Genomic DNA, 27,183 nt, shown 5'->3' on the forward strand with positions numbered 1-27,183 from the left:
TTATGGGACCGAAAAAGACCCCACCACAGGCTAGTGTTAAGCCTAATGCTTACCAGCGAGGGACGGCGATTCGGCGGTGCGTTTGCATTGTAGTCAATGGAGTTCGCACCACTAAAAAAAGCGAAAGTGCCATCACGTACCTCAAAAAAGGAGAAAATCGTGCCACGGCTGTTTAGTCCCAGGAAAGAGGTGAAAGTAGTTGGCGGTGCTCACTTTTTGTTGACTCGCTAAAGTGCTCCACTTCCTTGTTCACCAAGGGACACACCTCCTCCGCTCCGGTGAGCACGAAAGTGCGAATGAGCGACAACCGTTCCATAAACACTCTACGCGGTGAAACGCTCGCGAATGAAGTAAGTCTACCATTGCTACTATCCTTAAGAACTACCATCACAAAGTAAAATAAAACGACTTTATTATACAGTACAATTTATTTCTTTAATTACAATACAGTTGCACATTTGTTATACATAAAATAAGGTATATTTTTGTGTAGTTTTAAGGCTTATTTAGTAGAAAATTATGTTTTATAGGGACCTGGGAATGGATTATTCTCATTTTAATGGTTTCTTATGGGAAATAAATGTTCGGAAGAAGAACTTTTCGGCTTACACACACTCTCTGGGAACCAATTAAGTTCGTGAGCCGAGGTATCACTGTATATACATATATATATATATATATATATATATATATATATATATATATATATATATATATATATATATATATATATATAGATATATATATATATAGATATAGATAGATATATATATAATATGTTTAGTTACTAAACAAAAAATAGTCATCTATTAATGATTAATGGTATTTTATTTCCAAAGTGAATATGGAATACACTTCAACAAAATTAACATCTGATGGACGAAGGTTCACCATTGTCCTCAACAAAGTTCTTTGTTGTGGTGCGGACTCGGGAGTGTGGACAACGGAGTATCTCCAAGATGGCTACTTCCGGGTTAATGACTCGCCTGATGACGTGTCGTGAAAATAATTGCCCCCGCCATCACGATGGAGGAAAAATGGGACAATGTGGCTCCTCAAAAGAGACGAAGTCGTCACATCCGTGACCAGCGTGGGTTTGTGGGAAGGCAGAAAAGTGGTGGTTCCCTTCCGCCGCTCGGATACTGTTTCAATTTCCCACTCGTATCGGCTCCGAGTCCTGACTTTCAACTTCCAAGGAAGGAAGAGGACCTCCCTCTGGTGGTTGGGGGCGGGGGGATCACGACGGCGGTCGGCTCGGCTTTATTTGCCAGTGAGCAGCAAAGTGACGGGGAGACGAACTAGAGTTCCCCCGCATTATATTATCCAGGTTAGCATGCCACTGATTTAAAACAACTTTTTCCATGTCCCATCTCATGTTGCTTTGTATTTGATGACTCGCCACACATCCCATACGAATCCGACCTTCATCAAAAAGTTGAACTTTTAGATCAGCTCAGCCGATTCCTGTCTATCAACATCATTATTTATTTATGTATTTCTATTTATTTATTTGCTGGGGAAAACTACTGTATTCGCGTTTTCGTGTTGTTTTGTGAATGTCCAACGTTGCCACAGCCCTCTTTAATAGAGACGTAATACTGTTGTGTGCATATTCCTTGGAAAAAGGTTGAATTAATGAGGTGAGGGCTTCTTCTGTATGATTATCCACGTTCTGATTTGTTCCATACATGTACAACGTGTTTTAACGCCAACAAGTTTTATTGCAAAGCCATCCATGAGAGCATTTCATGGGCACAGTGCTAAATTGCGGCACGTGTACATGCATATACTTCGACACGTTTCACAGCAGGATAAAAATGCAGCATGCAGCTTCTAGTTACCGCAACAATCCAGTAATAACTAACAATAAGACAAACATAGAAACTGTGTGGTAATGGATTAAATGTGTATATGAGGGTACAAAGCAGGTTGTTGATATTAGGTAGGTTAATAAGGTTCACAGCGCTGCAGTCTAAAATGTCTTGCATTTGCATTGTTTTTTCTTAAACGCGGGAAAATGGCAAAATGAGGATGACACTGTTGAATACAAGATATAAATAAACCAATTATTTGTCAAATAAAGAGGGAAAGCAACATTTTCTAAAACACTGCACCACTTCCTCACCAGTGCGTGCTATCGGTTAAATTTATGACATCTTTGCTTTTGGCACTTAGGGATTAGAGGTAAAAACAACCAAAATGGCAACTGGCGCTAAATAGGTGCAAAGTTGGCGAAAGGCTTTGGAGTTTGGAGTTCAGAAGCGAGCGAAGATTCTGTCCAACGGATCCGTCTCCCACATCTTGAGGTCCCAGGCGTGGAACCAGCCGGTGAAAATTGGTGGTTCGGCTCCTTGTTTGATGGTGGTGATGGGCAGTCCCTTGCGGCCGGACGGGTCTGAATCCAGATAGGCCCTTGCTGGAGGAGAAAAATGGGAATGGGATTAAAAATCATTGCAACAAACATATTTCTAAAAATGTCCATTTTAGACAGTATATCCAAGTTTAAATGCAAAGACCAAAAAATATGTAGATTGATTTCTAATCTCCCTTGGTAAATGGGTGGATTGGAGCAAGAAGAGGAGAGCAGCCTTTACGCTGCAAGCAATATCTCGCCACAGAGGGCAAGGCTGAAAAACATTTGAAAGCCTGTGACCTTCAATCCCTGAGGGATCACTCCAGCTGTAGGAGCCTAAATTCTAATTTTAAGTTCAGTAATATTTGGATAAATGTGATTTGAGTTCATTCTGGTAAAATGACATTATTTACATTATTTACAATTTGTAACGTTTATTATTTACGTGTGGAGTGAATAGTTTAAGGCTATAGTTTATGTTTGCATTTAAAATATGTGGATTTAAGATGTAATGTGCTTTCATTACAGCATTGTTTGTGTAGGATCTATTTTACTGTCTTTAGGCGGAGGGATCTGTGTGGTACATAGGAGTAATGCAGTCAGGCAACATGGCATAGAGCCACAGTTTTTTGACCTTCTATTCTCCTAACCTCCTCATAGACTCTTTAATTACTCATCTTTCGGTATTTCATTTTTGTATAGTTGATTTATTGTGACTAAAGTGAACAAAACCAAGAAGAGCGTTTGGAGTTTTCTGTTCATCGACGAAGCCGCGGACACGAAACCAGGAAATGAGTTTGGAGCGTCAAGCTGAAGCTTTACAAATTACGAACCTACACCAGCATTAAGCAAACATTCATAAAGAATAGACCTGCTTAGAACTGAGGAATAAAAAATATTGGAAAGCTTCACAAACCTACAAAATCTGTATGAAAAGGAGTTTCTTTTCTCCCTTTTCAAATCAAAATTCCTCATTTAAATGACCTGAAATGTCATGAATCCGTTCCATTCACTCAAAAAACAAAAACAGTTACATATATATTTTTAAGCACTATTAATAACAATATAGTGTACATAAGGTCCAAGCCACACTCACTTTCATCCAGAGACACATTGTTGACATCTCGAGAAATGTGCACTCATAGACTTGGCTGCCCTGGAGCAGAAGCGTAAAAGCGCCATCTACATTGCTACCACTCAAAAGGCCATTAAGTGAGCAGAAGCAACTTAATGTGTTAAGTGCAAGCTGGCGAAGGGGCACATCTCTTGAAAGTATCATTCAAGCTCAGAGCTTTTTAAAGAGTCATTAGGCAGACATTGTTCATTTTTCAATGATGATTAGTGTAGATTTATGCTGCCAGATGTTGACATCAGAGAAATAATGTGGACAAATGGGTTGTAATTTTAATTTGATAGATTATGTAGGAAAATGATTAGGATGAAAGAAATGCACATTTATAGCTCTATGAGGTGTCCAACAGGAAAAAAAATAACAATACCACACACAGGTAAAAGCTCTGACACAAAAAAAACTCTCGCACATCAAAAAACATCTCACACTTCCAAAAGTACATGAAAATCTGTTTAACACGACAAAATACCTCTATATACACACAAAAAACAACTCTCAACACACAAAAAAGTTCTTACGCACCAAAAATCTGAATTGAAAAAAAACTCCTCTCACAGGTACACAACTAGCACACATCAGCAAAAACACTCAAACTCAACAGACACAACAACCTCTCTCCCACACAACCAAAAATCTAAACTAAAAAGTTTTTAACATCTCACACTAAAAAAAATTCTCACACACACAAAATAAGCCACCCCGAAAACTGTCCCTTGACAAAAACACAGACACAAGTCCAAAAACTCTCACACTTCAAATTCACTCACAAAAAAACTTGCATGCACGTAAAAAAAAACCTATCACCCTCAAAAAAATTGCACACACAGCTAAAAACCTCTTACACAACTGCAAACTTATTTTTTACAAAAAAAACAAAAAAACAACTCACACACAAAAAACTCTCATATATACTGAAAAAGGTTTCTTTTTTTACCAAAAAAAACGTTGAACTTTTTAACGTTAACTGGCTCAGCCATGTAGTTGATACAATAAGTGCTGCCTCCGGACTCTTTCCGAGAGTGTGTGAGAGAGGTCTGAGTTGTGTGTGAGAGTTTGTTTTTTTTCCTTTTTTTTGTATGACAGTTCTTTTGGTGAGTGTGACAGGTTTTTGGTGTGAGTGAGAGGTTGTTTGTGAGTATGAGAGCTCAATGTTTTTGTTGGCCTATATGACACCTCCATTGCCACTCAAATGATAATCTGTGCATTATTTTCTACCTTACTCTTGATACTATTTGTCCAACCAACCTAATTTGGGAGCTCCAGTCCTTTCCTGTTCATTCGCTTCGTTGCCAATCCAAAGGAAGAGCTGCGTGGAACACAAAACCACAGTGTGTCTCAGTACCATTTGTAAGATGGATAATAATGACATGGGTGAGAAACTCTCCAAACATAGCAAATAGCCGACATCTTACTTGGGCCCAAGTATCCAGAATCATGACATCATCCGTGGCCAGGTCAGACTGAGTAAAATCTCCTGGTACTTCTTCAACCTGAGAGGAGTCAGTATACAGTAAGGCGGAAACTGTAGTAGTAGAATGTGTCCAACTATTAAATCACAATTCTCTCTACTGTAATCATGATTCCACGTACAATAAGTCTTCCAGTTTTGTTGGAGCAGCCAAACAGACGCGGCAGCTTGATCACATTCTGCAGTGTCTTGGATGTCTGGTATTCCTTTTTGCCCCCCAGAGCGGACCAGAATGCAGCTGTGAGGAAGAACAATAGATTGTAGTCAATAGTCACACAGGCAGTCCTTCAACGGCAGTAATTATTTGGCTGCATCATTATACTCATTTCATTAGCACTGATATACATTAGGTAGAATTCAATGCAATCAAATCTAAGCAATAGGCAATTACAAATTACAATGGGTGTGTGTGAATAACTTGTGGATTTTCATTCTTGTGGGAATGCTGAAAGCATCCCACATATTCGGATTTTTATTCTCCTCACTTTTTTGCCGAGAAACAACTCCTACATTATACTTCCGATTTACAGCATTCGAATTTCAACTTGCTTCAAAAATTCATGCCTTCCGGGGTATATATGGCCTGATTCCACATTACTTACAGTACTCGCACAATTTAACGCTAAAGATCAACTTTTCCCCATTCATTTTCAATGGGACTTACATTGAACTTTTTCTAAGTCCCACTTTCCATGCCCACTTCCATACATACGACTGATCATCATTACTAACTCTCAGATAGTGCGTAGTGGAACACTTGGTTAAGTGTGCTGTCCACTAACCAGGAGGTTCTGGGTTTGAATCCCACCTCAGGCTGTACATTGCAAATATGGCAACTGAAATGATTAAGTACATGTTGGTTATCATCAGATGGCTAGTTTTAAAATACAGACAACATTAACCATGACTATGAAGTAGGTAAGCTAGCCCAGTCGTTAGAGCAACTGCTTCCCGCATGGAGAACCTGGGTTCAAACCCCGGTTGAACTGCATTTTAGTACATTTGATGGTTTGGTACCAACTGACTATCGTATCAGGAAATTGATTATAATTTCTCTGAGATCATTAAATCCCACTTTTGGCAGATTGCAGTTCAAGTTTTCATTTTATTCATTTATCTTTCAACTTCAATGAAAACTTTGTAATTCTACTAGTGCTGTCAAAGTTAAAGCGTTAACTAATTAATTAATCACAAAAAAATATCGCATTAATCATTGTATTACTACAGATTAATCACACTATTAATTTTGACCACAGCTGATCCTTTTTAGCCGCCAGTGGATGGTTACATTAAAGGTAGCTGTTGGAGTTTGAGCAATAAACATAACTACATGCATTAAAGTAAAGCATTTAGTAAATGTTTAAATATGCCATAGGTCATTTTTTTCCCCATTTTAAATTATGCAAATAATTAAATGATTAGAAAAAGCAGGATGAGCGTGCAGTGGATATAATTTTTGAAGACGTCCTCATAACATTAAATGTAAAAAAAAAATAACACATAACAGGTACGCTTCAAATTTAGCGGGCAAAATATGTTGGGGGAAAAAGCCTTTTTAAGTCAGTGATTAATCATGATTAATCACAATTCTAAGGTGTGATTAATCTGATTAACAAAATTAATGGTTTGACAGCTCTAAATTTTAGATAATTTATCTTTCAATTGACTTCATAAGTATTCAGCTTAGCATTCAGCTGTCAGCATTCCCACGCAATTTCTCCAAAAATTGCACTCAGTCTAGTTCATTGCAGTAGTTGCTTTTGACGCTCAATCCACAGAGGACACCCACCTGGCTCTTTTCCCTCGGAAACATGGCTGGCGCTTCCCCCAAGGAAGCCCACTACGTGCTTGGCGGCCTCCATCTCGTCATCGCTGGCGCCCACGCCTCGCCACACATACAGAGCGCTCCGCGACTTCAGCACAAACACGTCGTTGGTGTTCATGTTGGAAGCAGAAACATCAACCTGAGGGATCAAATGAAAACCCGTGAAAGTGGGAACTTTTCAGGAGGTTGAATAAGTCAAACAAAAGCGCTCCTCACCTCCACAGCCCGGGTAGCGTGGGAGGTGCTCTGGCGGATGTGGAAGAGGCGAGTGCTGCCAGTTTGGGTCTGTCCACCTTTACGTGATGTTCCTCCGCTGTGGATGATCATGGGTCTGCCCATGAACAGGCTCATCAGGTGGGGGGGCTCCTGGCCCTGAGTTACCCTCACCTGGAAAGCAAAAGAGCACAGGGAACGCACTTTTGTTTGTACCACAACTCAATAATAAGGGTCAATCTTATCTCCAACAGTGGTTCTCAAACCTTGCTCTCCAAATGCCAAGATTAAAAGATTCTATTTAATATATATATACACACACGCACATAAATAAATAGATCTTATTCATTAAGTTAATTAATTTAAAATAACCACACGTTCCACACAATTCACAATATTACATGGGAATAACTGAAATGAAACCATTTTTCTAATGCTTTTATTGATTCTATTTTATTTATGGCAGACATTTTAACTTCTCCTGACTATGTGGAATTAATTAATTTTACGGATAATCCTTAACTTGCCGTTCGGAGTATCGAATCAGTAACCCATTTACCAGAAATGTGTGTAAATGTATGATTCAAAATAATCCTTGTACGTTGAGGGCTTAGGTCAGAATTGATAGAATAGTGTGCGACCTAAAAAAACAAAATAATAATAATAACAATAATAATAATAATAATAATAATAATAATAATTAGGGATGTTCGATACTAGGGGTGTTAAAAAAAATCGATTCACCGATATATCGCGATACTACATCGCGCGATTCTCGAATCGATTCAATAATAGGCAAAATCGATTTTTTTTTTTTTAGGATTCACACCTTAAGCATGGAAGAATGTTATATGAACGGAACATTAAGCCTTAATATTCTATTTTAATGCTGTTTAAACATGAAACAGATTACAACCTCTATAAGACTGAAATTTCAGATAAATAAATAATACATTTTCATATAAATCTTACACTCTACAAGCTTACTGATTAGTATTTTCTAAATTTGAATGAAAAAAAATCGCAACAATCGACTTATAAATTCGTATCGGGATTAATCGGTATCGAATCGAATCGTGACCTGTGAATCGTGATACGAATCGAATCGTCAGGTACGAGGCAATTCACACCCCTATTCGATACCACTTTTTTTCAGTCCGATACCGATACTCAGACCCTCAGTACTCACCGATACCAACTGCCGATACCAGTAGTACATTTTGACAAATAAAAAAAATCACTAAAAGATATTTAAAAAAAGATATATTTCCTTTAATTTTGACAAAAAGAAAACAGCATAGTCACTCTTCAATAGTCTTAACGCTCAAAATAAAACACAAAAATGCTCTTTTAGTTTAAGCTTCACAATTTTCAAGTATTTCCAAACGGCTGAAGTTTTGGTGAAAATCTTGCAAGCTATCGCCAGTTACAGGCAAGGAGGACTCACTTAACGTCTTCCCCCTCTGCCATCGGTCGCTTGTACTCGTCTGCGTCACGAGTACTCGAGTACTTGAAAAAAGGCTGGTATCGGCCCGATACCGATACCTGGTATCGGTACTCGCCCATCCCTAATAATAATAATAATAATAATAATAATAATGCAGCTCATTTTAGCGTAAAATGTACTCTACACAATATACTGTGTAGAAACGTGCTAAGGAGGTGTAGTGTTCATCGACAAGTTTGAACCTGAACTGGTGATCCTCCCAGTGAGTCATCCAGCTTCACAGTGAGGAAGGCTGAAGCAGCCAGTTCATCCTGTGTAGCCTTGAGCCCTTGCCTGACAAAATCACACACACACGTTCAGAATACTTTTGTAGTATGCAACAATGAGCAACTCCACGCACGCACATACCAAGTGTATATAATTTGTCCTGTCTTGTAGGTGTAGAGGATGAGGTAACAGTCTCCGCCATAGAAGTGACCGTAGGATGCGGGATCCACGGGAACTTTTTCACCATTCTCTGCACGCCAAATCTAAAACAAGAGATAGAACTGGTTGTCACTGTTGTGACTGGGAACAGGAAACAGCTGGGAGGTGAATCATTGCAGTTGAATGATCTCACATTATTGTTGACTTGTCAAACTACGTGATAATGATAATGCTTTCTTGACTGGCTCTCATACTGTATTGTGCAGGTGTACTTGCAGTTTTTATGCGAGTATGCAGCACATGTGTTTTACCTGGAACTTGCCCTTGCCATCGTCTACCATGCCATGGTGAGCCGCCATGGCCCGATTGGTGTGCAGGCTGGACGCGTCGAAGGGCACCTGGTCCACTTTAGCAATGCGGCCAATAGTGTAGGCCTGACTCGGTCCGGTGGTCTCGTCTTTGTCCTTCCAGTCACTGAAGAACTGCTTGAACAGGATGGTCTCGGCTCCTGCGGGAAGCACTTGGAGCTGCCGGGGGACACAAGAAATGTATGATGGAGATGTGCGGGTTACAATATATACCGTAGGAACCGTGAACGCAAAAGTGTACCTGACACTTGCTGCTGTATCCTTTGTCTTTGATGAACTTCTGGCCTGCAGACATGGCGGCCTTACGTTCTGATATGTTGGCCTTTGGACCTGATTGAAGGTGATGACAATCAGACAAAAGTACTGTAGTATATCCAGTCCACTCACAGGACACTTTATTAGGCACACTTGGACAATCTAACCAGGCTCAGTAAGATGAGCTAAATCAAGGCCTTCTCTTTTGGCCTTCTGAGCTATGTTTACAACCTAAATTGTAATATTAGTGCCCTGAATTGAGATGACTATATTACCTTTCCAAACGAATACGTTCTTGTCCACTCCATTGTCCAGAATGTAACACTCCTCAGGGGACAACATGGCCTGTTTGAAAGGGCTGCATGGCGCCACGACAGACAACTTCATGGAACCTGAGGCATCAGAGATCTGAAAGGCACAACATTTGACGGATAGAGAAATAATAATGTTGAATTTTTTAATTTCCTCAACCAACAATTGCTCAGTCAGTTGTTAGAACCTTTTCCCTCGACACTCTTGATTGTTTCGTTATAAAATGAACAGAGGCTAAAACATTTTCGTTCTCACCATGTAGAGGGCACCCTTCTTCCTATTGGAAGCGTCCGCTTTGTCATCATCGGGTGTGCTTGGTGCAATGGTAGTTTTGGGTCCCAACACCTACATCATCGATCAGATGAGGTAAACAATCAATCAATGTGTTTTTACAGTGAGATGTACTGCACAGTACAGCAACATCATAAGTACAAATTGATGGTGCAATGTATGTTTCCTCCAGTGCTATAAATAAAAATGAATTGAATCAAATATAGGAAAATAAAAAAAACTAAAAAAAACTACTGAGATCAGTTTTCAATTTAAATGTATTGCACACGGAGTAAATATTGGACCTGAATAAATATGAGACAAACCGTTTCTTCAAGATTAAATGAAATGTGAATTAATTTGAATGACTTTTTAAATGAATTAATTGAATTAAATCAAAGATTAGGGCCACAGTCCTGCAGGTTTTAGATGTTTCTGTCCTCCAACACACCTGATTCTAAAGACTAGTATCGTTTTCAGGCTTCTGCAGAGCTTGCTGATAAACTGATTATGTGAATCAGGTGTGTTTGGAGGACGCAAACATCTAAACCCTGCAGGACACCGGCCCTTGAGGACCAGTATTGGGGAAGCTTGCTTTAAATACAACTGAACTGCACTTAGGCAGTGATTATTTTGCATACCACTAGAGGGAGCCTGTGGACCAGTGGTGTTTCGCTTACAGCTGAGAATCACCGAGTTAAATTTGCACGCTGTCTACACCATTTTGAAAACAACCTTTAATAGGGCTCTGACTATACCACAACAATTTAGTGTACAGTGGACCCCCACATATATGCATTTTTACAATCACAAATTCACCTACTCATGTATTTTATTTTATTTATTTATTTTTTTTACCGTTAATTGCAGAAATCACAATCTGATTTTTTTTGTATGGCAAATGAGGGACTATTAATTATATATGAGCTTTAGCTATTAGTGTCATGGTTTTGCTCTCAGGCCTGTTTGTTTTCATTCCAGCACCCAAGTGATTGGTGGGCGTTCCCTTCTTAATGACCACACCTGTTCCACATGGTCAATCAATGGACTATAAAGCCACTGCGCCACCACTGCCGACTGCCAGATTATTCATCTTGCTCACTGCTGTGCAGCCAAGTGTTTATTCTAGCGTTTTCATAGCCTTTCATAGTCTTTTCACGTGTCTTGTATTACTATGTCGCCCTTTGTTGTACTTTGTAGAATGTTTGGATTTTAGTTTGCGTTCTCTCACCTAGACTTGTAGTGTTACCTTTTACGTGTGCGCTGTTGGCCACGTTTTCCTAAGTTGAACTTTCTATTTCGTGTTATATGATGTTTGCTGTGAATCCTTGCGTTTTGTAAGCAAGTGTTTTTCGTTAATTGCTATTTTTCTCCTTGCCCTTTGCAAGTGTTTTTGGTTGAGTTGTTTTGTACTGGTTGTTTGACCAGCTTTTTCGGTTGTTTGTTTCCGCGCATCCGCAGAATAAATTCTTGATCCTCCTTTCTCTGGTCTGCGTATTTTGGGATCCACTCTCGCCGGCAATCCCGGCCGCGCCTAACAATTAGAGATGAGGACCACGCCCAACTGCAAATACTGAAACACTGCAAATAATTTGTCTCCTGTAATTTACCAGTAAAATTACATTTGTCCAATTGTATTTTTTTTTTTTAGCTACAGAAATAAAATAAAACGGGTCATAATTCCAAAGTGGTCTGAATAAGGTTGACGTTTTTAGATGCCCTGTGTATCTTTAAAAAACAAAAAAACAAAAAAAAAAACACTTTTGTACCCTGTCATTAGTCTTCTGTGGCCTTTCCCATCTGTTTACAAGAGAGTTGGCCCCAATTTGGCCCACGAGCAGCTCATTACAAACGACAGCATTGTGCGTCTGTTCTCACGCTGACTATCTCGCTGGACGTGACATGCATCATTACAGCTTCCATCTTGTGCTCACAGGAGAGCGACCACTTTTGGGATCCACCAAGGGCGGCTGAGAAAATGAATCGTGCGTTTGCGGCAACGTCACCTCCGTGATTGCCTGCGGCTCTTGGCCCTCCTCCACCATGTGCAGCTTGGCTCGGCCGTTCCGCTCGTTGTCTCGGATGTGGATGGCCACGTGGGACGCCTTCAGCCTCTCGTAGCGGTTGCACTCGCTGCCGCACCAGTGGTAAATTTCCTGGTGACAACACAATTAGGGTTCAATAACCTCTAATAATTGTGACTGGTCATGAGATCTTTTTGTAATAATTTTTTTAGGGTACTTCTAAACAGGGCACAATGTTAGTTCATGTTAGAATGATTATCGGTGAGCTCACCTGTGAAGTTAAACATAGCTTGGCAGTCTTTGTGAGATTTAGAGGGACTAATTAAGTTAACCCCTTATCATACGAGCAATTTTGCCGAAAATGCTTTAAAAAAAAAGTTGCATTCAAAGTAAGTTTGAAGCCGTTCCTGAACCATTTAGAGTATTGGCATAGTTTATAATTTTTTTTTTAAGAATGTTTGCCCGCCAGAGACCATCCGAATTTTAAGGGGTTTTAAAATGTCATAGTTGTTGTCTCTTATATTGACTTGCAAATTTTTGCATGTTGCCATTGTTTTTTTCAGATTTCTTAAAAAAAAATATATATATATATATATATATATATATATACACAGACCCGTCACCAGAAAGAAATTGTAGGGGGGGCATTACCTTTTTTGGGGGGGGCACACTTCATCAACCTAAATCTAATGTTCATCAGGTTGAACAGCGGCATTGTGACAACTGCAAAAGTGCTCAGAAATATTTTCTGTCACTTAAAAGCGGAAATCTGAAATCTAAAAGACAAACTGAAAAAAATGTGTAGTTCATTTTGCATTTATTCAACTCACAAGTTCATTTGAAACAAATCCACTCTTCACTTCTGTAAACAACTATGTCCGAATGAATGACTCTGTGACCCAGCCCCTTCTATCTGGAATTGGCTAGCAGTTGCCTTCATTTGCGTGTTGGATTACGATATGGACAAAATTTCCTTTCATTTTTGCCAGACATCTCTATTCTTTGATCTTTGACTCAGCATGAGACTTCACATCATTTTACTTTTTTATGGTGTATTTTGTGTTATTTTATTTCTATACTTATACAGATTTCTTTTTTAGTAGAAATTTTATTTGCGTGTATACTTATCTACTTAGATTTACTCTAATTAATTTTATTTTGTGATATTTTGTTTCACTTGTGTCTACTAAAAGACTAATTTCTATTCCATGCACAGCACTTTGTATGCAGCAATGGCTGTTTTAAAGTGATTTAGAAAATAAGGTTGAGTTATGTCGATGATATACAGAAACAACATATGGGTTCAGTGAAAAACTAAGCAGAATATCAATCCAAAAGGATGTGTAAAGTGCTGTTTTTTTAATTAGAACTTAGTGACAGTCATCAACATGAACAAACTTGGCAATAAAAAAAAGAATTCAACTCACATTGTACTGCAACTGCTTTAGTGATAAATAATTTTATGCTCCTTAGTTGTTGTTGTGTATGTGTGACTGCTTGGGTCTGTTAACAGCATACTGTGTATTGCTACAATTCATCCGTGCTGTGTGGCTTGACTAATTAAAATAAAAGTTTGACACTCACTTGTAAACGTAACCAGTGGACTCAGGATTCCCATTGATATCAACTGTGTCATCCTGGATCGAGGTTTGGCGTTTGGTGGCTCCCATTAAAGCGGCACGACTTGCTCACTGCTCAGTCTTTGTCCCAGCGCTAGCCGGCAAATGCGCACTATCTACCCGGAAGTAGATTTGGCTAAGGCACGTCTGCAGAGCGCGCGTCTCCCCCCCACCCCACTCCAGCCCATCCCTCCTGATCCGGATTGTAATTGGCTAGCCTTAGTTGTCAATCAAAGCCAAACATGAAAGGAGGTATGTGGTTGGCTGGCACTAGTGATGTGCTTCTCGGGTCGAATCCCCGAAGCGTGTGCCGAGTAATGCAGATGAGTGGTTCATGAACGGCGTGTCAATGCGTGTGTTGATGACGTACGTGGTGACGTTTGAAGCCCCACGAAGCAGGTGTACCACGTGACTGATTCAGGAAATGATTCGCTAGGTTTGAGTGTAGTTCGAAATAAAAGCGGCAAAGAAACGCTATGGATTCCCCTTCACTTTTTGTGTTTTCGGGTCCCTTATTGCGCTACTTTTTTTGCTTTTGGCATTCGATTTGACGAGCTTCTTTTTGCGATGGAACCAGCAAGAAAGAGATTTTCCCTTGTTTAGGAGCACTTTGAGCAGATCTCACCTCAGAAGGTAATGCACTGTAATTACGGTACTATTTTAACAGATTCCAATAATAAAATAAAATAAAATGTGACAACACATAAAATTCACATTTTTCTGTTCACAGTTGAAAGTCCCCTTCAGTACTGGGAATCACAGAAATATACGCGTCCAATTCTATACAAACTTGCTATCTCATATCGATGCACCCCTGCTTCATCAGTACCATGTGAAAGAGGTTTTTTTCCAAAGCAGGTGAAATTCTCTGCAAAAAAAAGAAACCGCCTGAGTCCAAAAACTTCGGAAAAAATAGTTTTTAAATAAAAATGAATAAGCACTTTATTTTACCTCCTTATTTCACATTTTCACTTGTTGCATAAGCACAAACATAGACAAAGTAACACAGAACAATTCATGTTAAAACACTCTTCAAATATATATTCTTTTGTATTTAGAGCATGATTTACACCCCACCATTTTATTGCATGCACCAAGCATGTTATACATTTTTCTGTCCACATGATGGCGTAGTCGAGGAAATGAATCATCTTGAAGCCCCGACGTGTGTGTGAAGCATTTCACTGCAGGGCTTCACTGCTTTACGGGGCTTCATTTTGCCATCACTAGCTGGCACGCCATGCTTTACTTAAAACAGAAGACGCAAGTTTACGTGACTGATAGGACGAATACTTGGTGAGTCATCTTGCTAGGGCGGGCACGACTGACTGACAGGGCGGGCACGGACCCCCAAGGCCCGCCCATGGCGACGGGACCGTATATATATATACAGACACGGCGCTCCGCATACGCTTATCACGCACTGCGCGTAGGGCACCAACTGCCTAAGGGGGCACCAAAAAACAAATCAAGCCCGTAAAAATAATCATATTAGTAATTCTAATATCAGTGTCTAATATTTAAAATAAAAGCTTGTAAAGCATGTTAATAAATACAAAAAATAACGTAGCATTATTTACTTGACCATCGGTATCGCTGGTCTATGTTGGTGACCCCAAAGGTAGTTTGTTCCTATTAGGGAAGGGGGAGGGCTGCGGGGTGCACTTTTGCTCCAACGGAGCAAACTACTAGGGAAAGGGGGAGGGGGGTGGAGTGCACTTTATGCTTCAATCGCAAATTTGGCAGAAGTTTATTCTTGGATATCTGGACATGTCATCAAAAAGGCATCAAGAATTGGGGGCGGAAAAGAGGAAAAGAAAAAACGAGATGATGCTCGCGCGTCACTTGCAGGTATGACAATGACAATTTGTTTATTTTGTAGCAGCTACGTTTACATGACCACAGTTAGCAAAAAACAAAAAACAAATCAAAACAAAAGCAATCCAAACCGCCGCAGTGGAATGGTTGTGACCAGCACGTTCATTATACGGTATGTTAAATGGAATGTGACGAGACAATATTGTTTCATATGGAACGGCCAAGAGCGGCATCTACTGGTGAAAGTGTAATTTGAAAATAATAATAATAATCATCTTAAGGCTAAGTAGATTTCCTCATTTCATATTCATAGTTTTAACATTATGTCCAGAATTTTTACATAGTGCCCTATCAGTCCTTCTCTAAAAAGGTAGATTATTAAAATTTTCATGAACCTGTGTTTTAAATATAGGCCTGCACAATACCATAATCCTAATCAATTTAGAAAATGTTTGTACCATGGTTGGTTCAAAACCATATTTCATTGTAGAATCCCTGAATATTGTCTTGTATTTCTGAATACAGGATCAATGCTTCAATATGTTCAAGGTGTCATAGTTCGGTTCTCAGCCTATTGTGCTTTCTCTTTCAGTGCCACTAACGAGGGAGGCGTTCCCCAGCGCCGCACCTGCTACGCGTTAGCAATCAATGCTTTAAAAGGACTCCGAGCTGCCCTCTCCGGTGTCGGATTATTATTTGCTCACCAGTGTGTCCAAGTGTTCTCCGCGTTTCCAAGTTTGGTAAAGTCATAGTATCTGTTTTGGTCCTCGGTTAGTTTGTATTCACGTGTGTGTATATCCGCGTCGCTTTCTGTTTAATCCGCCTTTGATTGTTTCCGCATTCTATTTCGTGTAGTCCTTGCCGGGTGCAAGTGTTTTGTGTTTGCTATTTTGTCCTTGCCTTTTGCAAGTGTTTTATGTTACATTCGCGTTCTTTGCCATTTGCTAGTGTTATGTGTTACATTCGTACCACAAAACATTTATGCTTAGGGCACCAAAATGGCTAGCGCCGGCCCTGTATATATATATATATATATATATATATTTATTTTACCCACCATTTATTTGCATTATCAAGAGGACAAGTATTGGAATATTTGTGGCATTATTTCAACTACTTTTACCCGACCTTGGTTTGTCCACATTTATGGGTTCACTTTTACTTATTTGTCATTAATTTGAGAATGGATTTGTTGTAATTACTACAGCAAAATAAAATATTTTACATATATGTTTTATTTTATGAAATGAAATGCAATTATTTATAATTTAATTAGTTACTAAATAAAACTAAATGTGAAAAGCGAGCACATATTTTTCTTTTTTAATAAAAAATAAACAACTTTATTTGTTGCAAAAATTCAGCTGTTTTCCCTAAAATTGGGTGATAAAATGTCTTACTTATTCATTTCATTTATCATATTAAATTATTTTGTAATTGAACTATTGCAAATACTGAATTATTAGTAAAACAACACATTAAGTATATTTGATTAAATATTGGTTAATTAATTAAAAGCATTATATTTGTTCTTATTGTAATACTTTTGTTGCATTAATTGAGCAATTTCTCCTGTAATTGGTTCATTAAAATTGATTTAGTCATTTGTATTTATTTTCATCTTGTCAAATAATTTGCATATAATATGTTGTAAATGATAAACTAAAAATATTAGTAAAATAATTCATTTTAAATACATATTGAACATTTTTATTCAAATAAACAATTGGCTAATTACCGTATTTTCCGCACTATAAAGCGCACCTAAAAGCCTTCAATTTTTTCAAAAGCTGACCATGCGCCTTATATATGGATCAATATTGAGCCGCAACAGGTCTCGCTGTCAAGACGCTATCGGTCACCCTGCACGATCGGTGACACGCATGCGCAGAAGATCCCGCCATCTTGGATCGCTAGTTAATACTAATACTTTACCTCAGAGAAAATAATAAAACAGCTGTTTATTCATTTTGGGAGTGAATGGAGTTGTCAGAAAGCTGGTTTGTAATCTATTAAAAAAGTTTGACTGACCTATCTGACTGTTTTGTTGATATTCTCTTTAGCGCAGCACCATCTAATGGATGCATAACATAACCCCAGCCTCTACTGTAGCGCCTTATATATGGATTTTTTTTTATTTAAATATGTCATTCATTGAAGGTGCACCTTATAATGCGGTGCGCCTTATAGTGCGGACAATACGGTAATTCTAATTCAATGATTTATAATACAACTAAATATTTCATAATTATAGACGTCAGGTTCTCATGGCATTGAATTGATCGCAACTGGACTACTCTGTCTTAGAAGACATTTGGCTGCTGCAATGCTAACTAAGCTGTGTTGTATGACCTGACGAAGCATCCAGTTGCAATCAATTTAGTGCCCTCAGAAGAAATGATCTGGATCATTAGGAATATGTACATTCATAATTATAGTAAATTATTTTACATAATTACACACATACACGTTTAAACTTATTGTTTTATTTTACTCCATCTACGTATTACCTTGCCCATCAATTAGATTTAAAGCTGCTCTCTGTAACAATTTGGCTAAAATACCTTTAAAATATATATTTTTTTATTTGGCCATTTATGACAAAAACATCTTCGAAGTAGCAGATTAACACCTGATCTGTTCTCATTGGGTACTCCTGCAGGCCTTTGGCCAATAGTTTTCAGACTCGATTCCGGTTCGAATTTCCTGCCCTCATTTGCCGATGTGACGTCAAGTGCTCTTTATTCTGTACTTGAAGAAGGGCGTGTGCAGTTTCATTTTTCGTCAACAGGTGGCAGTAGCGATTCAAAATTGAAATTTCTGCGTTGAGTAGCTTGAAAGATCAAATGTGACCATTGAGCATAAAAGTCTTCCTGCACCTGGCCTAATACGATCGGCAAATCATTTGGCGCATGTTTTATAACGTGTTGTGTCCCAGCATATGAATCCTCTCATCCACACTGTCATCCAAAGTGAGTGAAATGCGTGAGGGCTCACCTTTCCCAGGTCAATAATGAAGCAGTCGCCCTTGTTAAAGCTGGCCCAGGACATATCCACCTCCGTGGCTCTGATGATCCTGCGACCTTTGACGTGCAGCAGTCGTTTCACGTTGGCATCGTTGGTCACCACGTGTTGAAATCCGGACGCCACGCCACCTTTCTGTCACAACGTGTTGATTGTTAGTCATCTGACATAGCGGAACACGATCGGAATTAGGGCAAACACATGAGGGAGTGAGAAACACAATTAAGCCTGAAAACTATTCATACCGTGGCTACATTTTGAACTCAACTACATTTGTATTAGCTGGAAATGACGCAGGAAAGCAAAAAAAAGGGATCTTATCTATATATTTTCTTGATTGCTTTTCTTCTTTAAAGTCATGTGTCCCCATACTTTTTACACCAAATACTAATTTCCTATTAGGCATGGCTTTGGCACCATCTTGTGGCATCTAAGGGCGTTACAGGAAAAACACAAAAATTCCCTCTAACTCTCATATTGGATTCTGCTCCTAGTTGGATTTAGGGACACTGTACTTATCGTAATTATTTGATTGTCACAATTTTCCATGACTCGTGATTTACAAATTCTATAAGCAATAATCGAATGTAGGTGCAATTGTGTCCATGCAAGAATATTATGAAGTGATTCTACCTTTATTTAGCCCTCTGACGGAAACCAAAACTAAAACGCTTTGGATACCACAGGGTGAAGATAAAGTGCTATACTGTAAAAGTGCACTCAATTTATGATTAATCTACAATGTGGCCGACAACAAAATGAATTGAACACCCCCAGATTAGGGTGTGGACAATTTGGGGAATAAGTGTACATGACGGGGTTGTAGGTTTGCTCATTTGGATGATTTGATGAAACAAAGAGAATGGCTTGAACCTCACACAACGCAAACCACCGCAAACCAAACACAAACGACCAAACAGCTGTCAGATGAAAAGACGATGCCTGCAAGCAGGAGGACCTGCGTTGTACCTTGCAGGTGGAACCGTCTCGTAAAGTGCCGTCCTTTGAGAAGCCGTGAAGCAAAACAAGTATACAAGTCATGCAAATGGAATAACAACAAATCAACAACAGCCTTCTGTAAAATAATCGTCTTAAGTCATTTTTTTGCAGATTTTTCAAGAATCACAAAAATAGAATCATTTGCATCATGAGGAGATAATTTAGGCAAAAATAATAATTTTGCACAAAAAAAATGACTTAGGCAATTATTTTAAGAGGGTGGCGATATGCTCATGAGTGGATGAATGGAGACAAATGAACAGGCCTTTTGGTTCATGTGGGGACAAACAACATTCCTTCTTGTGGAACAAATTCTCAAGTTTGCCTACAAGGGTCTCGCCACAATCTGGAGGAGTGGCTTCAAAATGAAAACCACATTCACCAGCCGCTCGCCCTTCTCAAGAGCCGGTCTGTAAAACTTTCCATGGCAACAATGTGGCCTGTATTTGTCCTGATGGAAAGATTGCGTCCTGAAGGACTCGCCAAAACTATGAGGAGAATGGAAGTACACAGTTCACTGCCAATGAAAATAGACCATTCTTACAAAAAAATGGGCTTAAAAAATGAAAATGAGCAATATTTGATGTCATTTCATCATGATTATCCAACAAAAGAACAGAACATTTTGACTTTTTAAATAAGTAAACACATCTAGCCACATATTCTATAACACTATGCAAATTAGCCTGTCAGGTTTTGCATGTATGCTCTCATGTCAAACATATTGCCATGTTTTACATTTTTAAATAACATAACATCATGCCCAACTGTTTTTTAGGCCAAAATTCGTGCAGAGAGAAAGAGTGTTTTGTGTGACAATTCCAGCCAGCCAAGGTTAGAGGAGGAAGTTTGAGGCAACAAGAAACAGATGGGAAGTGCAGAAGTGGCCTTGCAACATGTTAGCAGCCACAGTCATGGATGCGGACACGCCCTGGCATGGAAATACTGAAGCGGGGGGAAAGTAGTCAGTGAACTTCAGACTCATTATGGTAGCTACGCGACAAAGTGCACTGGGTGCCGACAATCATTAAACCGCAGAGATATATTTCAGTCACGTGGTTGTGGTTATTTTTGCACAATTTCCGCTGAAGTTGCGCATCATAAACTGCAGTTTTTAATCCACTCACGTTGTTGACAGCATGCTAGGAGACAGCGGAGACACTTAGTAACAAGTTCTTTATTGAAACATTATCCTCAACTCTTTTATCTGCAGTAATTATTTTTTCTTTTATGGCTTGATGTGTAGAAAGAATATCTAACCAGCCATTAGGTCAGTTAAACTTTACACAACTGTGTGGCTAAGTCAGAGTTGGGCATAATATCTGATACCGTAGCCTAGAGTGGAGGCTAATGGAGGAAATACAAAAAAAAATATTGGTACCCCTACATAACTTGGATCTGACAAAGTAATAATAAATATAATACATCATTGTCAGATTGCACCGTCCGTCGTCTTTTTTGTATTTTTATTTTATTTTATTATTATTATTTTTTTAACTAAAGTGTACTTCATAAGAGATGATCAACAAGGACACCACTGTTAAAAACAACCCTAAAAAAGCAAGACTGGAGTTTGCCAAACTGCATGTTGACAAACCAAATGTCCTATGGACGAAGCAGACAAAAACTGGAACAGCTCCCTGTTCATTAAAACAAAGCAAACCAAGAAAATAACACGTCCGTCCCTCCTGTAGGTTTTTCTTTCATTAACATAAGAAAATACCAACAATTTTGTGAGTATACTCTACAGGGCTTATTTTCTTCTGTCAAGCTCACCTTGTACGTGACTCCCGTCTTGAAGTAGCCCAGGAAAGTGTTGGATTCGCTGTTCTGCAGCTCCCGGAACTGCACCGGCCCGCCACCCAGGAATTCATCCAGCTGGGTTGCAAAGATGGCTGCCGCGCCGCTCTCGTCCTGCGAGCACTCGTCACCTGGAAAGAAGTCACAGTGGAAATTTGGAGTAATTGACGCCCACCCAAAAGGTTTGTAATTACCTATCGATACCACAAGTTGGCAGCAAAAGACTCTTTTGGTATTAGACAAGGCTAGGCGAGAGTTCTTTGGCCAAAGCAGTATTTTGAACCACTTATATACTTATTCATTTCATTTCATCCTGTCAGTGCTCCGAGATTAACTTGAGAGATGTTGTGAGCATGGCGCGGTGTCCTTATGGCACCTCTGAGTCAAGCACGGAGACGCTGACTCACTTCAACCACATCTGCTGGAAGTATCACGAAACAAATCAAACTTTCCCTTCAATCCACAACATTCCAAATCACCAAAATCCATGTAAGTCGGTGGGATTCATTTTTGGATCGTGTAATATTGCCAGTGGTGGGAACCAAGCACAAATGAAGTTGTTTTTGAGGTTATCTGTACTTGAGTAAAATCTGTACTTTCTACTCCTTCCTTTGTCAAAATAGGTTCATTGCTGTTTGTTTGATTGTTTGTTTGTTTGTTTTTGGGGGGGGGGGGCAAAATAAGGTATTCTTAAAGGTCAAACATACTGTATATAAAAAAATATTTACCATTGCTACTTATTGGCAGTCAAATCCAATTTATTTTTTTTTTATTTTTTTTTTTAACTCACAACGCGTATATACTTCTACTTCAACTCTGATTCTTGCAACTCCAACATGTTGCTTGCAGATTCCCATCTGTCTGCCAGCAAACGAGTACGGGCTGGTCCCTGTCCCCCGTGGGCCATAAGTGCATTCCCAATGTGACTCTAGGTCTGATTTTACCAACATTTACAGAGAATGAGGAAAGCTCAAGTAGACACCAGATATCACTTTGCATGTCAAGTTGGTTTGCATGCGAAGAGAACTGAGACGGAAAGTTTGCAAAAGAGGGAAGTTGTGGATTGTCACGAACAGCTGCAACATTTCGAGTTGTGCAGCAAAAGTGCTTGCGGAGCATGTTTTAACAATGACGCTGGCTGCCTGATGTGGATTGCACGCACACAGGAGCCATATTATGTAATGTTGGATGGGGATATGCGGGGGAGGGATGGCTTTTTCTTTTTATTGTATTATGGATGTTTTAATTGTTCAGCACTTTGAGTTGCATTTGAATGTATGAAAGGTGCTATATAAAATAAACTTTGATTGATTGATTGAATGTTTAACTCATTCACTGCCATTGACGGAAAAAGACGTCAAATGATGCATTTTTGGGCTGGCAGTGAATGTGTTAAGTTGCATAACAAATTACAGTGTACTGCAGTGTTAGGATTGTATTGAAATCCAAAGAAAAACAAAAACGTTTTTCAACTTCTAGTGGTTTTTAATAGTTCAAATTCCACAGTTCCCTGCTGTAAATAAAAGCGGGTGTGTCACATTGTGGCACATCCCGGTCTTACCGATCCACATGTGTATGTAGTATGCGGGCGCAGCGGTGGTGAAAAGCAGTAAGTAGGCATCTCCGGTGTAGAAGTTTCCATACAGAGTCTTCGGAACGGGCTTCAGGTCCAAGTTCTCGATGCGCCACACCTGCAGGCCCGGCTGCTTCCCTGCGTTTGCAAACTCCTTGTGGGACACCATGATGGCTCTAATGGTGGGGAGGAGACAAAGAAGGATGTTGAATGAAGGATTTTGCATTGCAAAGTTACACTGTGACAACAAATTTGCCAACCACATTCAAGCGTAAAGGAGAAAACAATGGCGAGAACACGCAAATGCCACATTGTTCACTAAACTGCTTCTTGAACTTTTTAAACAAAGTACCAAGTTACTTGGATGTGCTACATTATAATTATCACTACTCTTTTTTTTTTTTTTTTTTTCTAATAAGAAAAAGTTAACTTCGCACATCTTGTACATGTGATACAATTGTATTCACTTGGAAATCCAATACACAAAGTTTGGAGAGAAAAAAAAAAGAAGAAGTGCCACCTAAATAAATTCTTACTAGATTAAAACAAATCCCCCACCCCTTTTTTTTCAAAAAAGAAAGGGGGGGGGGGGGTAGCAACAAAGAAAATGCTCAGAATTTAAAAAAAATGCTAAATTGGGTTTTCTTGAGTCAAGGTGGTGCTGTAATTGCTTTAAATCTGGCTGTTTTAGTCAAGTTCCTGTTTTATTCCCATATACATTTTCATAAATTCCCATAGAAAGTGCCCCAACTTTGCAACTGTAGTTTTTCAGTTGTCTGTATGACTGTTTGTTTAAAACAAGACAAACGAGTTTTTAATGTATTAGTCACCTCTCGCAGCTTCTGTCCAGCTTCTGCTTTCAGCAATTTATGACATTTAAAAAAAAATGCTTTTGCTTTTTCTAATGTGCACACCACAACCACCAGGGGCCTGTATAATACTTATTTGCACAAAATGGTCACACAAATAAACTCAGTAAGCTACAGTAATATTGTTTTTTTTTCAATTGTTTTTTTTATTTATTTATTTTTTTTATTATTTTTTTTTTTGCAGAGGCTACAAAATATGGATGGATGGATGGATGGATGGATGGGAAAAATATATGTCTGAGTATTGCTATATTGTCTGTCGACAGAAGTTGCTGCACCATTATAACAATTGCGACATTGATGCAAATTTCGTTGCTGATCTCTGGCATTTTGCATTGTGTGAGTTAACATTATATTTTATCGACAAAATTATGTGGTTTGGTTAAATACACAAAGTGTAATTCTCTTTCCTGTTTAGTTTTCCAGTAAATTTAAAATGGGTGTGGCAATATTTTCCACAGTAACCTGCTGTTCACAAAACCAGCAGCGTGTTTCTGAGGTTTCATGATTTTCCTTCCCCATTCAAACAAAACCACAAACACCCCCCCCCCCCCCCCCCCAAAAAAAAAAACAAAAAAAATAACAATACAAGAGTGACATATATGAAACATGACCAAGAAAATGGAACTTTGTCAAGCAAGCATGAAAGGCATTTGTTTTGGCTTTTGCACTATTTTTGCATTATCCATCTGCCACACACATGCAGGACGGTAGTCAAACTGTAATCTGTCATCCTTCAAAAGATTTAAGATTACACAGATTATTTGCCCTCCCACCGCCCCATCCTGATTACACAAGAGCCAGATTACAAATTATTTTGAGGCAGTAGGATTATTACTGAATTTAAAAAAAACAAAACATCAACATCATATACAAACTTTTGCGTGTTTGCAGTTTGAGTAAGTTTAAAGTCTTGCATTTAGAAAACTGCTAACAGTTCTCATCGTAACGCACCACTAATGTGTGTAAATGGGCTGTGGGGCGGTTTTATTGCACAGCTCATGTTACAGATGCAGGAAAACGCATGCTAGACAGGGCTGGTCAATACATTCTAAAGCAAGCACTCAGCTTGGTTTCTGAAGGATTGCATTAAAACTCGATTATCAATATGTGCCAGCCACTTCATCATATGTAGCCGCATTAAGGCAGCTAAAACTACAACAACAAAAGGATGGAATGATGGGAACATGCAGGTCGCCAGACATGGGAATCTTTTTGTAGCTGGAGGCGGCCTATTACCTTGAATTTTGTAAGTGCGTTATACCTACGTTGAGGTCACAAATTCACATCTTGGGTACACAATATACATATAATCAGTTTTGTGGCTACTAAATGCTACTTTGTGGCTACAAAATTGATATAACCTTTGCACGAAATACAATTTTTGGGGTTTAATATTATCATAATCAACTCGGGATGTCTTGGTAAGCAAATGAAGAGCACCTTGGCTGGAAACTACAATACACAATTGTCTATAACATTAATTAAAATATTATCCATTTGTATTTTATGCACACATTATACAAATAAGTATTGTATGTACAATATACTCATTTGTGGCCACGAAATAGATATAACATTTATTTGCAGTCCTCTAGCAATCCATTTCTCAAGAAAGTGCCCTCCTAAGGGGTAGGACTAAATCAGTTGTTTTACTTCTTCCTATACTCCCTGTGAACATGTAAATTCGGACTTTACAATTAATTGTTTTCCTTTTCAACGTTACTTTTCTTCCTTTAACTTTTATTTTAGATTTTGTATTGCATTTAAAGGTTCAATAAAGCAAACCAAACCAATAATGTGCGCAATATTGTGCCAAGAACTCCGGACATCGTGGAAGTTAAATGGAGTGCATATTCGCCGCCACATTATTACAGTTTCTACATGAGGTGCGTTTCATTTGCTGATTCAAGTCTCCCGGAATTACAACTACTATCCTACACAAATGAGAATTTTGTGCGTTAAATTATCGCACAATTTAAATGTTTGCCCCTACTTTCCAGGTCTGAGGGCTTTGTACACCACCAACGCACAATAATAGACGTTTGCAGAGTGGAATCAATCCTCTTGAGACCGTATGCACAGATGCATACAGCGACATTATCAAGGACCTCACAGTGACTTTACGAGAGTAATCAAAACTCTGCAGCGTGCTAGTTTTATTGTTACAGACGAATCGCTCCGGTAACGTAACATCGCTCTTTGTATTTAAGCTGTTTTCAAGTTTGGTTTTTTTAAATCTATTCAATGACTTAAAAGTCAAAGATTAAAAAGACATCGGTTTCTTTCAAAAACATACTTTAATTTGGAATGAGATCAAATATTTGCGACCAAGAAAAAAAGAGCACGATAACGTAAAAATAAGGTTACAAATGAATTGACTTACATTCGGAGAGGATGAAAGAACAGAAGTGTTGTCGGAGGTTGCAGATGTGGGAGTGACCCGATTCCGACGCGCGCGCGTGCGTGTTGTCAAGGGGGAGGAAGAGTGAGCAGTGGAGGAGGTTGTCTGAAATCGCGACACTTTGATTGGTTGACTAGAGCAAGACAAAACAAATAAACATCCAGATGCTCTTCTAATAAAAACACGCACAGAGCCTGTGTTTAATAAACTTACTGATGGCAGATGACGGCGACTTCCTGTCCTTTTCCGGATATAAAATGTGTTCAAACAAGGATGGTACAAAGTTCACCTTAAACACAGAGTAGTAATGCTAGCAAGGTGGCTGTTTGCTTTTGGGCTTATAATGTGTGTGTCTGAAGGCAGGAAATGTTCCTTAAAAAAAGAAAAGAAAGTAATTCTAATACAAGTTGGGAACCACTGCTAGCTGGTAAAAGTAGCTTGCCACTTGTTGCTAGGCAGATTTTATAGAACACACTCATTTTGTACCCTAAATCTGGGCTCCCAATCCTCATCGAGACCCTCATCGTGTGGGGTTTGTATACGTTATTGCCACAAGGATGTGTTTACATTGTACAGAAACAATGCTATGTAGGGTGTAACAATAAAATGAAGCCATTAGATGTAGAGGGTGGGCCAAAATGTATGTTTGTGGAAAGCACAAAACAGCAGGCTTCTACTAGGAAGCAAAAAAAAAAAAAAAGAATCGGCATTACAGGCCACTTTAATGGTGGCGAAAGTTTCAAAATTGTGATTTTTATTATTATTATTTTTTTGTATCACAATAAAACTGGCATTTGAATATATATGCATCTCCTAATTCACACTGAGGTCATTTGTTTATATGAAAATACCCAACTGGTACTTAGAGTGTCAGCATGGTGAATGTTATCATTGAACAGGAAGTGACACCAGCCCCACTGGCAGGCCCGAGACAGCTGATGGTGCACATCCTCAGCCACAATGGATTACAATCTTATTATGTCA

General features: G+C 38.9%; 1 protein-coding gene across 3 annotated transcripts; it reads right to left on the minus strand.

Moving 5' to 3' along the window:
* Positions 1-1,700: 1,700 nt before the first annotated feature.
* On the minus strand, positions 1,701-26,333 carry scinlb (scinderin like b). 3 transcript variants are annotated; one of them, XM_077537820.1, is made up of 18 exons: positions 26,182-26,333; positions 22,915-23,102; positions 21,330-21,484; positions 19,524-19,556; positions 18,528-18,689; positions 12,076-12,225; positions 10,055-10,144; positions 9,763-9,895; positions 9,474-9,562; positions 9,176-9,391; positions 8,847-8,968; positions 8,681-8,771; positions 6,995-7,165; positions 6,743-6,917; positions 5,076-5,191; positions 4,898-4,975; positions 4,731-4,791; positions 1,701-2,416 (listed from the first exon to the last, which is right to left on the minus strand). In XM_077537820.1, the coding sequence occupies exons 2-18, from the start codon at positions 23,093-23,095 to the stop codon at positions 2,256-2,258; spliced, it is 2,184 nt and encodes a 727-aa protein (XP_077393946.1). In that variant the 5' UTR covers positions 23,096-23,102; positions 26,182-26,333; the 3' UTR covers positions 1,701-2,255. The 3 variants fall into 3 exon arrangements, with proteins under 3 accessions (XP_077393946.1, XP_077393956.1, XP_077393964.1); XM_077537830.1 differs by lacking the exon at positions 19,524-19,556; XM_077537838.1 differs by lacking the exons at positions 18,528-18,689; positions 19,524-19,556; positions 21,330-21,484; positions 22,915-23,102; positions 26,182-26,333 and adding an exon at positions 13,678-13,833.
* Between the last annotated feature and the right edge of the window lie 850 nt (positions 26,334-27,183).

Source organism: Festucalex cinctus, chromosome 1 (genome assembly GCF_051991245.1).
Source record: "Festucalex cinctus isolate MCC-2025b chromosome 1, RoL_Fcin_1.0, whole genome shotgun sequence".
NCBI lineage: Eukaryota > Metazoa > Chordata > Actinopteri > Syngnathiformes > Syngnathidae > Festucalex > Festucalex cinctus.

Bases quoted from the DNA above. Each gene is read 5' to 3' on its own strand.
- scinlb (XM_077537820.1), bottom strand. From the start codon at position 23,095: ATGGTGTCCCACAAGGAGTTTGCAAACGCAGGGAAGCAGCCGGGCCTG. The intron at 19,557-21,329 runs GTGAGCTTGACA...GGCTTCTCAAAG, and splicing joins AGACGGGAGTCACGTACAAG to GACGGCACTTTACGAGACGG. The intron at 4,792-4,897 runs GTAAGATGTCGG...TGTTCCACGCAG, and splicing joins TTCTGGATACTTGGGCCCAA to CTCTTCCTTTGGATTGGCAA.